This window comes from Frankliniella occidentalis, unplaced genomic scaffold (assembly GCF_000697945.3).
Source record: "Frankliniella occidentalis isolate FOCC.00 unplaced genomic scaffold, Focc_3.1 Scaffold470, whole genome shotgun sequence".
Classification (NCBI taxonomy): Eukaryota; Metazoa; Arthropoda; class Insecta; order Thysanoptera; family Thripidae; genus Frankliniella; species Frankliniella occidentalis.
In genome coordinates this window covers 135,286-148,653 of record NW_026267588.1, presented here as the reverse complement: position 1 = coordinate 148,653, position 13,368 = coordinate 135,286, and the positions used below count along the sequence as shown (strand labels likewise).

The following is a 13,368-nucleotide window of genomic DNA, read 5'->3' as shown; positions in this document are numbered from 1 at the left end:
CCCCCCGCCTCTCTCCCGGACCCGGACCACGGACCTTGTACTTTTCGTACAGCGACGCGTTCAGCTCGAAGGTCTTCTTGATGTCCGTCTGCCAGGTGACGATGGCCGTGTTGAGGGCCATGTGCTCATCGTCCAGCCCCGTCAGCTCCATGAACATCGTGGTGATCTCCATCTGGCGCCTGATGCGCGCGTGGAGCTCCTCCATGAGGGTCGTCGTGGCGTACAGCATGTACTCTCCGCTCGCCATGAGTTCGGCCGTGTCCGCCGGCACCTAGGCGACAAAGTTAAGAATTCCATGAGTTTTTTCCTCCCCCTCCCCACCCCTACCACAAAACAAATCAGTTTTCCCTTTACCTTCTGCGCTCGTTCTACGATCTCCTCGAAAGCCTCGCAGATCTTGCGGTTCTCTGACTTGTGTTCATTCACCATGTCCGTGACGATGGTCTCAATGAAGTGGGTGGCGAAGCCCTTGAGTGAGCGAATCACGTCGTACTGACACAGCTTGGCGACGGGGAAGTACTCGTTGAGCACCATGTCGGAAATGCTGTCCAGGAAGCCATTGAAGTAGTCGATCTTCTCTCGCAGCTCCTCGAATTCGTGACTCTCCGACAGGTAATCCTCGATTTCCTACGAACCGAGCGCGAAAGTGAAGGCAGAGCAGGTCGCGGAAGACGGTTGTGCCGATGGCTGTCGTAGTGTGTAGGGCTACGACACAGCGGTGTGCGAGTTTGCCCACTCGCTTCATACGGCGGTGTAGGGCCCCCAGGGTAGGCAAACCCTCAACACTGCTCTGTGTCGTAGCCCCGACACACGGAAGTACATGGTACCGCTTTGAGCTGGTCGCTGTAGAGCACGTTGAACTGGCCGGCCAGCGTGTCGAGGTGGTCCTTGACGGGCTGGAAGAGGCGCGTCAGGTTGCCGAGCAGCCGCGCCTGCATCTCCGCCAGGTAAGGCTCGCAGATCTTCATCGGGATCAGCTCCTCTCGGGAGCTCACGTCCACCCACGTCTCCAGGGAGGGTAGCTCCTGGGCGATCGTCGCGATGGACTCCACCACCTGGCAGATATCCGGGGGGGGGGGAGAGGGGGAGGGTTACTTCCACTCAAGACTAAAATCAACTCTCAGTAAAAGTCTAGTGCCTGCCTTGGCCATTGTGCCGAAAATCTCCTTGTCCGTGGGGTACAGTTCCAACCCGTTCTCCGCGTAGAAGATGTCCAGCTTGAAGAAGGGGATCTTGGCCTCGTCACTCATGATGTCCACGAAGTGGTCGATGCTGCGCCGCATGAGCTCTGTCACCTGCACGCGCAGCACGTTGGAGGCGCACTTGAGGAGCTGCGGCCAGTGCTTGCGCGGCACGCCCGCCAACGCCTTCTTCTCGGAGAAGAGCGCCACGATCTTGGGGTACCAGGTCTGCGTGACGACCACCTCGCTGCGCTTCATGTCGTTGAACATGCTGGACTTGAGCTTGGCCAGCTCCACGACGCCCGTCTCGCGGTACTTGCCGAAGTCGTTGAGCAGCTCCGGGATGTGCTGGTGGGCGAGGCGCAGGATGGCCCGCACCAGCGGGTGCGTGATGAAGAGCTTCTCGCGGAGGCTCTCGACGCGCTGCAGGAAGACGTGGTACCGCTCGGTGCGTCCCTCCCCCAGGGGCTTTCCGCACAGCGAGTCGGCCGTCGGCAAGGGGGCCGCGTCCCCGGGGAACACCATGATGCTCCGCACCGTCATGTCGTGGATGTGGTCGTCGAACTCGTCGCGCACCTCGAGGAAGAGGGCGTTCATCTCGGCGGCGTAGAGCGCGCGCAGGCGGGCCGGCACCAGCGACGAGATGCGCTCCACCCACACGTGCAGCAGCGTGGGCGGCTCCACGGCCTCCACCTGGTCGCGCAGCAGCGCGATGTACCTGGGGGACGAGTCGAAATGAACAAGAGGCCCAACGGAGAGAGGGAGGGTTCTGTGTCGAGTGGTACCCCCACACACACCACCCCGCCCATCCCCCCACGGACGGGGCACTGACGTGATAATGGTCAAAACACCTTGGGGATCGTCCAGAAAGTGCGTCAGATTTGTTCGGCAAACGGCGGCAGCTCGGCGCCTGCGATACTCGGGGTAGGCCAACCCGCAGTACACGTATGCCCCGCGCGCAAGATGTTGCCTACCCATCAGGCGCTATGAGAGCTAGCTCGGAGCTAAACGTGGCCGTTTCGTAAACGACGCACTTTCTGGGTGATCGCTTATCACGGGGCACGGCCTCGCCCGTCAGGACGGCCCGGCCGCCTTCGCCCACCTCTCGTTGGTGTGCGGCAGCTCGTGGCCCTCGTCGTCGGGCTCGATGGTGCGCAGCAGGTGCAGCCGGTTGCGCACGGCCAGGCGGCGCAGGTACTGCTGGATCTCCTCCTCCCGCTGGCGCGACAGGCTGTACTCCAGCAGCGGGTGCGGCTGCTGCTGGTGCTGCGCGCGCCGGTGCGCGTGCACGTCCGGCAGCGGCGCCAGGTTGGGCGGCAGCCGGGTGTGGCCCTCCACCAGCTCGGTGTACACGCGCATCTCCGGGCCGCGGGCGAGCCGCGGGGTGCGCGCGCGCGGCTGCTCCATGGCGCGGCCGCCGTCGCGGTCCTCATGTGGCGCGGACTTCCCCGGGCCGCGCTCCGGCCACGACCAGAAGTGGCATCACACTTCTCTCTTTGAGGCGACGCGCCTCGGCCGGTCGGAGGCGAATGTAACCGTTACGCACTCAAGTCACACGAATTGCCGTCCATTGCCATGTTCGTTATTGTTTCGTACTGGGGACGTCACCAATAAGTCATCACAGGACAAACGCACGGGCTACAGCAAGCGTCTGTCCACTCGACGACACGAACTACAGAGCCACTTGGAAACATATTAAGGTGCCCTGCTCGCAGAGATTCCGCCGTTTGTTTTGATTTCGGCAGACTCTTATTGCGATCGATTATAGCCCAAACAAACTTGGAGGAGTTGCTAAGGCGGTGAAATAAAACAACCTGGGTCTTTCCTACGATCGCAAATTTCTTCTCTCGGTGGCAATCATTTGGTTTTATTATTATTATTAATTAATAACGCAAGGGTTCACTTTGCAATAGGCGCGACCGAAGGAGAGAGAATGGCCGTGAAAAGTCCACATCAGCTGATTGTAACCGCCGTACCGCTTCGTGCCTGGCGCGCCACGGCCGCCTTGATCTCGACACCCGCCGATACCTGATCCTTCCTCTGCTCCACCAGAGTGCAGCACTATAAAACGGACAAGCAGAACTCGCAAAAATAAGTGGACTAAGTTCTCTAGCTAGAAAAAGATCTTGAAAAAATGGAGGATAAAAACCATAAAAACACAATTTTCTGATGGACTAATTTATTTCATGACCAGAAAGAACAGTTCAATATAATATAATACTTACAATAGAATACAAAACCTTAAACAATTATAAATCTACTGGGAATCAGCAGGTACTGGAAGACTTTTAAAGAAACAAGCCAAGACCATCCAAATAGAACAGAATACACAATTTAGATTAGATATAAAATAATACATTGTATCACATGACTGTAAGGGAAGTAGACCCTCATAATTCTAAGTGCGTACCAGTCTTTTTGATAACATTAAGTCAAATGTTGAATTAATTGTTAGGGCCCATTTACGATCGTCCGGGCTGTCTTAAATGAAATTGCATTTTCTGCAGAAATTTATTAATTTTTGGGGTTAAATGGAACCTCCCATTTACGGTGGTCCTTAGCTTAAATAAAATTATAGTCCCCGCCATGACAGAATCGATTGTCACTTGTCGTCGGCGCCATCTTTGTTTAGTCTCGTCTTGGCCTCTGATTGGCTGTTTCGAAACCTCGCGCCCGAAATCCGAATTTCATTTGAGCTAAGGACTAGCTTAAATGAAATGAAGACCATCACGACGGTCTTCATTTCATTTAAGCGTGAGCCGTATTTCGACAAGAAATGAATTTCATTTAAGGGGCTGGCATCGTAGATACTCCCATAAGCCACAACGCGTTGGTCAATTTAATTTAAGGTTCCGCGAACGATCGTAAATGGGCCCTATGAAGATAATGACAAAGATTACAAACCACTGATAATTAAAACTTTCTTAATTCAGCTCTAGACAGAGAATGATGATAAGTTGTTTAATCATAGAAGCAGTTTTAAAATTACTCAAGTGGCACAATGTAGTGTAATTATGAAACTAAACAATACAAAGAAGTATAAAAACACTCCACAAAATAATGTTAATATAACATTTAAAATACATTAGGAATCTCTTGGGGTAGGACTTTACAGTTCATCATGCTTATTACTTGAGGACTTCTCTGGAGGGAAGCCCCAGAATGCTGATGGAAGACCTCCAGCATCTCGCTCTCTCTTCACAAAGGCACTGAAGGATGAAATGCAGTTGCCAATAAAAAAGTTGGCTTGCCCTAGAATAGCCAATTCTACATGAGGATTGCTTGGTTCTAAACGGTGAACAGTAACCTGTAGAATCAAATCAATGCAGATTTGTTACAAACATAAGACAAGTGTGGAGCAAAAGCAGATAAATATAAAAACATGCTGAGTGCAATGTGACCACATGCTGGTCTCAACCCTTAAAATCAAAGTGATAATAGACAATTTCACACTAAACATGTTAAGAAAATGTCAAACCTGTTGTCTCTTTAAAGCCTCCTGCAAATCTGATATCATATGGTTACTGTCTGAAGCCACAAATACAGAAGTGGCTTTATCGGCCATCTTGCGAAGTTGACGCTTAATTTGTTTGATAATGGTTTCTTTTGAGGGAAAACACATTTCATGTGTAGCTTTCCCCTTTTCATTTCTGTAGCCCAAACATTGAGGAGCAGCAAAAAGGCTAGGGCTGTGATTGACATGTTCACAAGCCCTCACCTGCAAATGATTCAAACAAGTCAGGTAAAATAACAGTTTTTAAAGATCTGAAGACAAAGTTAAACTAAAATAATTTCACAAACCCAATCTATGCCATTCCGGAAATGAAGGCCTAAGAAAGCTCCTTTAGGTAGTTTATTTTTGATAAAATACTTGGCTTGCTTTTGTATGTTTTCACTCCACTTCAAATATTTGTGCAAGTCTCGATTTTCTAGTTGTACAGGAAAGCTTGCTGGTGCACCAGTAAATGCCAAGACTACAAAAGAAAGATAACAGTTAAACACATTTCTATAAATAGTAGCTTCTAAAAATTCATTAAAAATATATAAAAAATCTTTGTGTGTTTGTTTTTTACCAGGCCACTCTCCAGGAGGATAGTTTTCTGCCCAGCGACTTGCCATGTCTGAGTGGTATATATCATAATGCAAGGGTCCATAGAATTCTGACCCAACAAAGTCAATGTTGAATGTGTCCCAAAATGGACCGAAAGGGTTTCCTTCTTTAGCGTTACAGCTCTTCTCTGTCTCACCATTTCCTCGTACTGTGTAACAAAATGCTATAAAAGGAGAAATAGGAGACAATCTCAGAAAATAATACTAAGATTAATGAGAAAGCTTTAGTCTAAACCAAAACCAACCAGTGCGTTTTTCAGGAGGCCAAATGAGAGGTGCTATATCTTGCATAAAAGACTCCATTGTTATAACTTTATGGAAGTCTAACAATCTGTTCACATCAAAGTAGACATTGAAGGGCACCTGAATCTGTGAATTAAAACAAAAGCATGATCAAAAATAATGTGTTGTTTTTACAAAGGAAATATTTAATGGTGCATATAATACTTACAGAACGCGGCTGACCATACCGATATTCAACCCATGGAGGTAAAACAAGGGTACGATTCAAACCTTTGGCAAATCCTAGGGATCCCAGAAAGTGATCTGCTTGATTTCCAAATCTTCCTAAGGGGTAAAAGAATAACTCAGAATTGCATTTATTTATAGAAAATTCAATATTGGTGCGAACCAACAACCTGTTGCTATACCCTTTAAAAACTAAACCTATACGGTAAACCTTAAGTTTGCTCTAGGTAAAAATTCAACTGGCAGAATTTATTTAAGGAAATACAGTAAATAATGCAGAATGTCATAGCTATTATTATTTGAACACAGTTTTCCAAGATGATAACCTAAGCAGGACAGTACCCACCCTGAAAGTTTACCTTCTAACCACAAAATAACTTACCCATGCATGGACAGTACACAATGTATCCGTTTTCATCGACATCAACAGAACTAACAAGTGACAATAAGGAAAAAGTGGCATATACTAGGCAAACAAAATATGTAATTAAACTAGCCATAATTCAACCACCTGCAAGAAATGTAATGCTGTGTTATTCTGATTTCAAAGAAACACTTTCAATGAAATAAACGACAAGTACTTTTTCCGTGTTATTTAAAAATAGCATACGGTTTTGGTCGAACACACAGAATTGAATGGCAAAAGTATAAAAGCGTCCGAAGAAATACTATGCGTCAATGCGTCATCTATAACCGGTCTGTTCTGTTGTTGCCATAGCAACGGCGAATGTCAACAGAAAACACAACAGTACATGCTATGTAGGTAGTACAGTATGAGTGTAGAAATTGGGAGCCAACGATTTGTGATTTGCAGAATCTTTACAGTAACTTAAGTCATTACAATAATAAGAGTAACAATTAGCAATGGCTGTTCCTGTATTTACTCTTCAGTTGAACTGTAAGATATTACCTGGTCGAGTTACCATCGGCAAATATGATGGATCTCATTCTTGCTTGACAGCAGCAACTACAGCTGATAAGGTGAGGATTTTCACCTCATTTTATTCCTTAGAATAATGTGCATTAATGAACTGATTCTTAAATACCTTTTCATTTTAACCAGGTTTTAATTCATAGTCCTCATCGACGACTAGGCCCAGCATCACAAATAACTGGTGCCACAACCTGGAGCCAAGTTAACAAAGAAATATCCCTTTTGAGTGTAAATCGTAATGTCTCTGCCCTTGCTGCTGGTCGTCTCCATCCTGAGTTGGAACAGGACATTCTTATTGTGGGAACACAGTCAAGTGTTCTTGCTTACAATGTGGAAAGCAATAAAGATCTATTTTACAAAGAGGTGAGGGCCAAATGTGAACAGGCCCAGTGAAAATTTAAATTACACATTTATTTGCCTTGTTTAAAGCCCTGAAACCCCACTTTCCTTTGCACATACTCCCAATTACTGGTAAATGAGCTCAATAAGTACTATGACTGGGACTGACTCCATGTATTTTCTTTTTGAAGTGTTTTATATTTTGTGCATATTTTATTTCCTATTTTATTCAGGTTGCAGATGGAGCCAATGTTATTGTAGTTGGGAATTTGAGTGGATATGAGAATCCCCTGGCATTGGTGGGAGGAAACTGTTCAATTCAAGGATTCGATTATAAAGGTAATGACCCCTACTGGACTGTATCTGGCGACAATGTTAGATCACTTGCATTGCTGGACTACGATCTTGACGGAGAAAATGAGGTATTTCAAGACACTACTTTAATGTGCCTGTTAGCTTACTTGCTTACTCAGTTCAATATTTATTTATAAAAAATTGTCTTTATTTTTTACAGCTAATTGTAGGATCTGATGACTTTGACTTGAGAGTGTTTAAAGAGGATGTAATGGTTGGGGAAACATCAGAAACAGAGGTAGCGACTATTTTAGCCCCCTTAAGAGGCAGCAAAATGGCTTACGCTCTGGCAAATGGCACTGTTGGTGTATATAACAAACTTCATCGTGTTTGGAGGGTCAAGGTAATTTTTAGATCTTGCAGTGCTGGTGCTCAGATAATTTCCAAAATAATTTCTAAAATGATTCTTAAAATCTTGCCACTAAATTTGTATTGCCTTATCTGCTTAGTCCAAAAACCGTGCAGTTTCCGTACTGAGCTATGACATTGATGGTGATGGTGTCGAAGAACTTGTCACTGGGTGGTCAAATGGAAAAGTTGATGCTAGAAATAGTCGCACCGGAGAGGTGGTTTTCAAAGACAATTTCAACTGCAGCATCGCAGGACTAGCAGATGGAGACTACAGACTTGAAGGAAGATCCCAATTGATTTGTTGCTCGGTTGATGGTGAAGGTATGAGAGTTAAGCAAACTATCTCCTTGCAAACAAAAAAAAAAAAAAAAAATACACACTTCGAAATTATTTTTTGAAACTTTCAGTTCGTGGCTATGACTCTTCACGTCTTGGGACATTGATAGAGGGCAATGTGCATCAGGATGCAGTGAGAGATTTATTGCAGAAAAAACAGGCTCTGCTGATGGAACTGAGGAATTATGAAAGCAATACTCGTTCATCGGGCAATGCCGTAGGACAGGCCAATATGAATGCAGGAATGATACCAGTCTGTATTTTAGTTTCTTTTGCAATTGAAACACTTGAATTGAATGCATTACATTAAATTTTCTGTTTTGCAGGCGAAAACTAGCTTGCAGACTACTGTTTCTATTAACATGGGAAATAAATCCAAGGGTGTGAGTATTCTCATCAGATTTTTGTGTGTTCTTGAAAACAACACACTAAATTTCTTGAACTAATGATTTTCTTTTTCTTAAAACAAATAAAAACTAGCCTCATGTGGAACTTTGTCTCACAACTAACAATGAGACTATAATAAGGGCAGTGCTGGTTTTCGCTGAAGGAATATTTGCTGGAGAAACTCATGTAGTGCATCCTCATGATGATGAACTGTCATCCAGTTTGAGGGTTGCTCTCTTCCCACCTCGTGATGTTCCCTTAGACATCCACATTAAGGTTTGATTGGTGTACCTTGCAACTTGAGAAAAGCTTGCGATTTTAAGTTATTCTACTAAAGTATATTATGTCCTTCAGGCTCTTGTGGGTCTTCCCCGCACCGAGCAATTCCATGTATTTGAACTGACCCGTCATTTACCTCGATTTGCCATGTACACTCTGATGTCAGCTACAGCACCACTTTCACAAGACCAGCCTCACAACTTTGTTTCATTTTTCATTAGTGAAAGAGTTCAAAGGGTAAGTGAAAGTAAAATACTGATGTGTAAAATAGTTGTTTAAAGGACACACAAGGTGGCCCATCTGTGCCGTTTTCTTCTGGTTATACTGTACTAGATGCAGGCGTGATTGCGTACTCGCACGAAGTCGTAAGGCGCCTCGTTGGCCGATGATAGGCAAGCCCGTCCCGGCCGCACGCCTGCATCAGGTACAGTATAACCAGAACAAGCTATTGCGCTAATGGGCGCACTCTTAAAGTATACTAAAAAGAAACATTGAAACACCACAGGTCATCCTGTGGATAAATCAAAATTTCCTTCTGTCATCTGAACTGGAGCAAGAGGCCAGTGGAGGCTCTTTATCTGTTTCCTTCACAGCCTTGAGAGATGGATCACTCCTTAATATATCCATGCACCCTGCAGGGAGAGTTGTTATATCTACACCTAACATGACTCTTGCTGGCGACCTTGTGCAGTCCCTAGCTTCTTTCCTCAATCTGTCAAATCTGCAAGTAATGGAAAATTTATAGTTCAAAACATTAAATTGGTGGCATGTGCAAGGATAGACACAAATGATTTTCCATGCCGTAGGTGATAGCTGAATTTCCTGATGAATTGGCTCACTTGGGAGAGTGGCTGGAAAAAGTTTCAAATCTTCAAGAAGTCCGTATTCAGTTAGGAGCAGATCTTGCCCATCGTGCAGGACTTGTTCGAAATCTAATTGTTCGAGCTGAGGATGCCAGGCTTTTACCTGACTTGTAAGTAAACAAATTTTGAAAATCTGCTTATATTTTGGAACAAATGGAAGAAATTTATGTTGAACTATTGTTTTTGGTTAGAAAAAGCATGCGAGATTGGCATTCACAACTGAAGGAAGTGAATGACGATCTCATTAACAGTTATAACATAAGATGCAGTAACCACAATGAGTTACTTGATATTTTGAAACAAATAAATCTTACAATTCAAAAGGCTGCTAGGCTGAGAGGTACGTAAAACGGATATTTGTTAGATGACTTCTCTTTTCCTGAGTGACTGTGAGTATGATAGATCGGGTCAACTATCCTCTCTTTCAGTTGGTCAAAGTAAAGCGGATGTTGTGAACCTCAGTAGGTCAGCATTGCAAAGCAACAATCTACACTCTCTAATGAAGATAGTCAGAACTGGTGAAGCTTGATGGTATCTACAATTTCTACAAATGCGCTTTTGGAAAAAAAAAAAAAAAAAAAAATTGCTCTTACTCACTGCTCAAAAAAACTAGATGATTTCAATGTAAACTTGTCAAATAAAGTTTATTTTCCTTTTTTAAAAATTAAAGCATTAACTGTTCAGCCATGAAACTGTACTGGTGTACAGTAAAGCCAACAGCATGTCCGTGATCACACTGAAATATTCCTGTACCACCTGAAGCTCATACCAAATTGAATATTAAAATGAAGAGAACTGACTAATAATAACATTTGGTTACATCATCAACATAAACTGAAGCAACAAGTGTTATGTATTGACATTTAGGTTACCATTAAACACATAAATATTGATTGCACTTATGCCAAGAAGAACTGTTTAGAATTTTTGTGTCAATATGACAAAACCCTGCTTATTAACAAAACAACAATAACAAACAACCCCTATTTACTACTAATATAAATTAAAGGGTGTGTTCAATTTAATTTTGAGCTAATCAGAAACCCCTTTGTAAGGGAGTGTATGAGAGGAAAAGATTCATAAGAAACTAACACCTACTTTTATATAACTGTGATTTCATGATACAGAGGTGATAAAATGAATGGAAAAGATAGTAGGGTGCACTGAACTGCCATAATAGTAACATTTCTCCTACATACATACATAAAAACATACTTTGGGACAAATATGAAATGTTGAGTATCACCATTAGCCAATGAACATTGAGGCAAGTAAATATAATTTGTAACTACACTACAAAAGATGAACTGATTCATTTCAAATTAATTCTTCAGTTTCAGACTAGGAGCCCAACAACAACAAATATGTCTATGAGTTGCATCAGTTAGCTAAAATGTCCATCAAAATCAACTGCACAAAAAAAAAAATCATAAAGAATTTACAACCATATAAAGTCCTGTATACTATATACACTGTACATAAAATTTCTTCAGCAAGGCAGACAATCTTGCTGAAAAAAGAAAACTTTGATACACTTGTGATTAAGAATCAAGGGTTAACTTGAGGTCCTACCACATATTGAACATACATATTTCCACCTCTTAAAGGATGGTTAATTACAATTCATTTAATTCTCATTCACATAAACAGTACAAAATGCTACTATAAACACATACACACACAAACCTGTGAAGTGCTTTTATCCACAAAAGGACTTGGATTGCTTTGAGCAAAAATAAGTTAATAATATTCCAAAGTGATAAAATGCAGTAAAAACATTTCACTACCATCTGAATTCTCTTCTAATGTTCCCATAAGTCTTTAAATAATGATAACTAATTATTATCATACAGGTACTTTAGGTTTCTTCTTTGACTTCTTTTTCTTCTTTTTCTCTGAGATATCAGCTTTTTTCAAGGTGCAGAAACGACAGTACCAGTTTTCATTCTCATCAGGAGCAACAGTAATGTTGACGCACACCCTGGAACAAGAATAGACGCACTAAAAAATTGCTCCCTCTCTAGAAATTTATTTAGGAAGTTTTGGGGAAAGGGTGCATACCAATGATACCAAGCATCACAGTCATCACAACCAATCATTGGCCTACCATCATCTGGACCCTCACATGAGGGACATATCCAGATCTTGTTACCCGTTGCGTCCTGGAAAAGTCCACAAAGAAAAATTAGTATTACCTTGAAAAAGTCACCAACAAAATTTCAACAGTTTGCTTTTTTATAAAATTAGTACAAGATTTTTTTTATTGAATTAGGGCTAAGAGTACAACAAAAGTGAGAAAGAGAGATATCAAAATTTTTATCATTGTCTAAATATAGGCTGCAATGTCAATAGCAAATTTTAAAATATCTTAAATACGTGTACAGAAACACATTTCCTAATTCACAAGAGCAGTTTCAGAATTTCTTATTACTATGGATACAAAATGATGTTGAAACAGTCAACCTCACAAAATAAAACAAGAACAACATGAAAGTGGTCTTCTGAACATACAAGGGCTTTGACACCCTTACTTCTCTGAAATCAGCATTGAGCATTGCAGAACAACTTCTTCCTCTTCATAACTGTAGACCTATTTCTAATATAAAAAAATTAAATCTACATCACAAACAATCCAATGCTTTTTAAAAAGATTAACAAATTAAGTTTTAAAAGGATGATGAAATAGATGCAGCGGACACAAATATAAAGGAACAAGCATGTTCATAATGACTTTAAACCACATACAGAGGACATGCACAGGGAACCATGAGTGTGAAAGCCGCACTCTCTCTGCCCCAGCAGTAATAATGCATGATATGCAATTGATGAAAAGATGAACACCCAAAGCTACCCGAACATATGCATCCCGCGGTCCCACCATGCTAGCTAAGGATATAATGTTGCTGGATGAAAGATAGTCTGAATCTGTTAAAATCTGATCGACAGGGATACATGTGAAAGAGTTCGTAGTAGCAGCTCTCATAGACAAAACATGGGAAATAGTTGGATATTAATTAATATCCATGATACAATACATATTTTGCATACATTCCAATGTTTTGTCGGGCGTGAGACTGTTTCACATGAATCTTCATATGTTGAAGTGAGAAAATTTGTAAGACTTACCACCATGACTTCAGGTTCAGTTTCACTCCTCTTGGATTGCTTAGAGGCCTTGGCGAACAATTTGGTCTCAGGATCCTCTGGGGGAAGGGTAGGGAAGGCTCTAGCAGCAGCGACTTTTTGCTTCACCTCTGAATAGCACAAAGAGCAGGAAAGATTGCCAATGATATTACATGAAATGAATGACCCAGAATCATGAAAGTTACATGAAAAATGGAGAAGCTATCAAGAAAGGGGAACAGGCTTAGATAGATAAATTAGATGTAGTTGCAGACAAATATGAGAGAAAATATGTACCATGCAGCCAAAATTATGTTTTATAGATAAGCAACAACAAAAATAAATCATTTAAGCACACATGCAGTAATACCCTCTCCAGAAACACACACAAGAAAACAATTTCTTAGTAAAGGTACTAGAAAAGTGAAAGAGTGAATTTCAAATGACCTGACAAAGGAAAAAGACTGAGATTCAGAGAAATTAAAGAGAGGGGCGTCACCATAGTTTCTGGACAGTCAAAACCACACACTCACATACAGACATTTAAGAGCGACGACTGCCAGTGACTTGAAACAATATTTACTAATCGGGGAGCAAACATTAAAAAAAGGTAACTTCCCCAAACACATCATTTTCAAGGACC

At 42.5% G+C, this 13,368-nt stretch overlaps 4 protein-coding genes across 10 annotated transcripts in view; 1 reads left to right on the top strand and 3 right to left on the bottom strand.

Moving 5' to 3' along the window:
- The window catches only part of LOC113206165 (dynein axonemal heavy chain 7), a 13,406-nt gene extending 12,438 nt beyond the window's left edge, over positions 1-968 (bottom strand). The window contains 3 exon segments of the mRNA XM_052274936.1: positions 42-271; positions 355-627; positions 828-968. Coding sequence (XP_052130896.1) covers positions 42-271; positions 355-627; positions 828-968 — 644 coding nt within the window.
- A 2,375-nt stretch (positions 969-3,343) lies between these two features.
- LOC113206181 (GDP-fucose protein O-fucosyltransferase 1) lies at positions 3,344-6,484 on the bottom strand. 3 transcript variants are annotated; one of them, XM_026422142.2, is made up of 8 exons: positions 6,341-6,484; positions 6,142-6,270; positions 5,743-5,858; positions 5,537-5,660; positions 5,255-5,455; positions 4,983-5,155; positions 4,660-4,899; positions 3,344-4,488 (listed from the first exon to the last, which is right to left on the bottom strand). In XM_026422142.2, the coding sequence occupies exons 2-8, from the start codon at positions 6,257-6,259 to the stop codon at positions 4,291-4,293; spliced, it is 1,170 nt and encodes a 389-aa protein (XP_026277927.1). In that variant the 5' UTR covers positions 6,260-6,270; positions 6,341-6,484; the 3' UTR covers positions 3,344-4,290. The 3 variants fall into 3 exon arrangements, with proteins under 3 accessions (XP_026277927.1, XP_052130898.1, XP_026277928.1); XM_052274938.1 differs by having other exon boundaries at positions 6,388-6,476; XM_026422143.2 differs by having other exon boundaries at positions 6,370-6,474.
- Positions 6,485-6,598: 114 nt separating this feature from the next.
- LOC113206179 (Bardet-Biedl syndrome 2 protein homolog) lies at positions 6,599-10,171 on the top strand. Its single transcript, XM_026422140.2, has 13 exons — positions 6,599-6,740; positions 6,823-7,056; positions 7,266-7,454; positions 7,547-7,729; positions 7,836-8,058; positions 8,145-8,326; positions 8,400-8,456; positions 8,554-8,736; positions 8,815-8,976; positions 9,245-9,466; positions 9,546-9,712; positions 9,794-9,942; positions 10,031-10,171. The coding sequence occupies exons 1-13, from the start codon at positions 6,624-6,626 to the stop codon at positions 10,129-10,131; spliced, it is 2,169 nt and encodes a 722-aa protein (XP_026277925.1). The 5' UTR covers positions 6,599-6,623; the 3' UTR covers positions 10,132-10,171.
- A 48-nt stretch (positions 10,172-10,219) lies between these two features.
- Positions 10,220-13,368, bottom strand: part of LOC113206178 (transcription initiation factor TFIID subunit 3) — a 10,643-nt gene continuing 7,494 nt past the window's right edge. For 4 of the 5 annotated variants that reach the window (XM_026422134.2, XM_026422136.2, XM_026422135.2 and 1 more), the window contains 2 exons: positions 11,664-11,764; positions 10,220-11,583 (listed from right to left, as the gene is read on the bottom strand). In XM_026422134.2, coding sequence (XP_026277919.1) covers positions 11,448-11,583; positions 11,664-11,764 — 237 coding nt within the window. In that variant the 3' untranslated portion in view covers positions 10,220-11,447. Of the gene's footprint in view, positions 11,584-11,663; positions 11,765-12,728; positions 12,857-13,368 lie in introns of all 5 variants that reach the window. The other variant, XM_026422138.2, reaches the window with a different exon arrangement.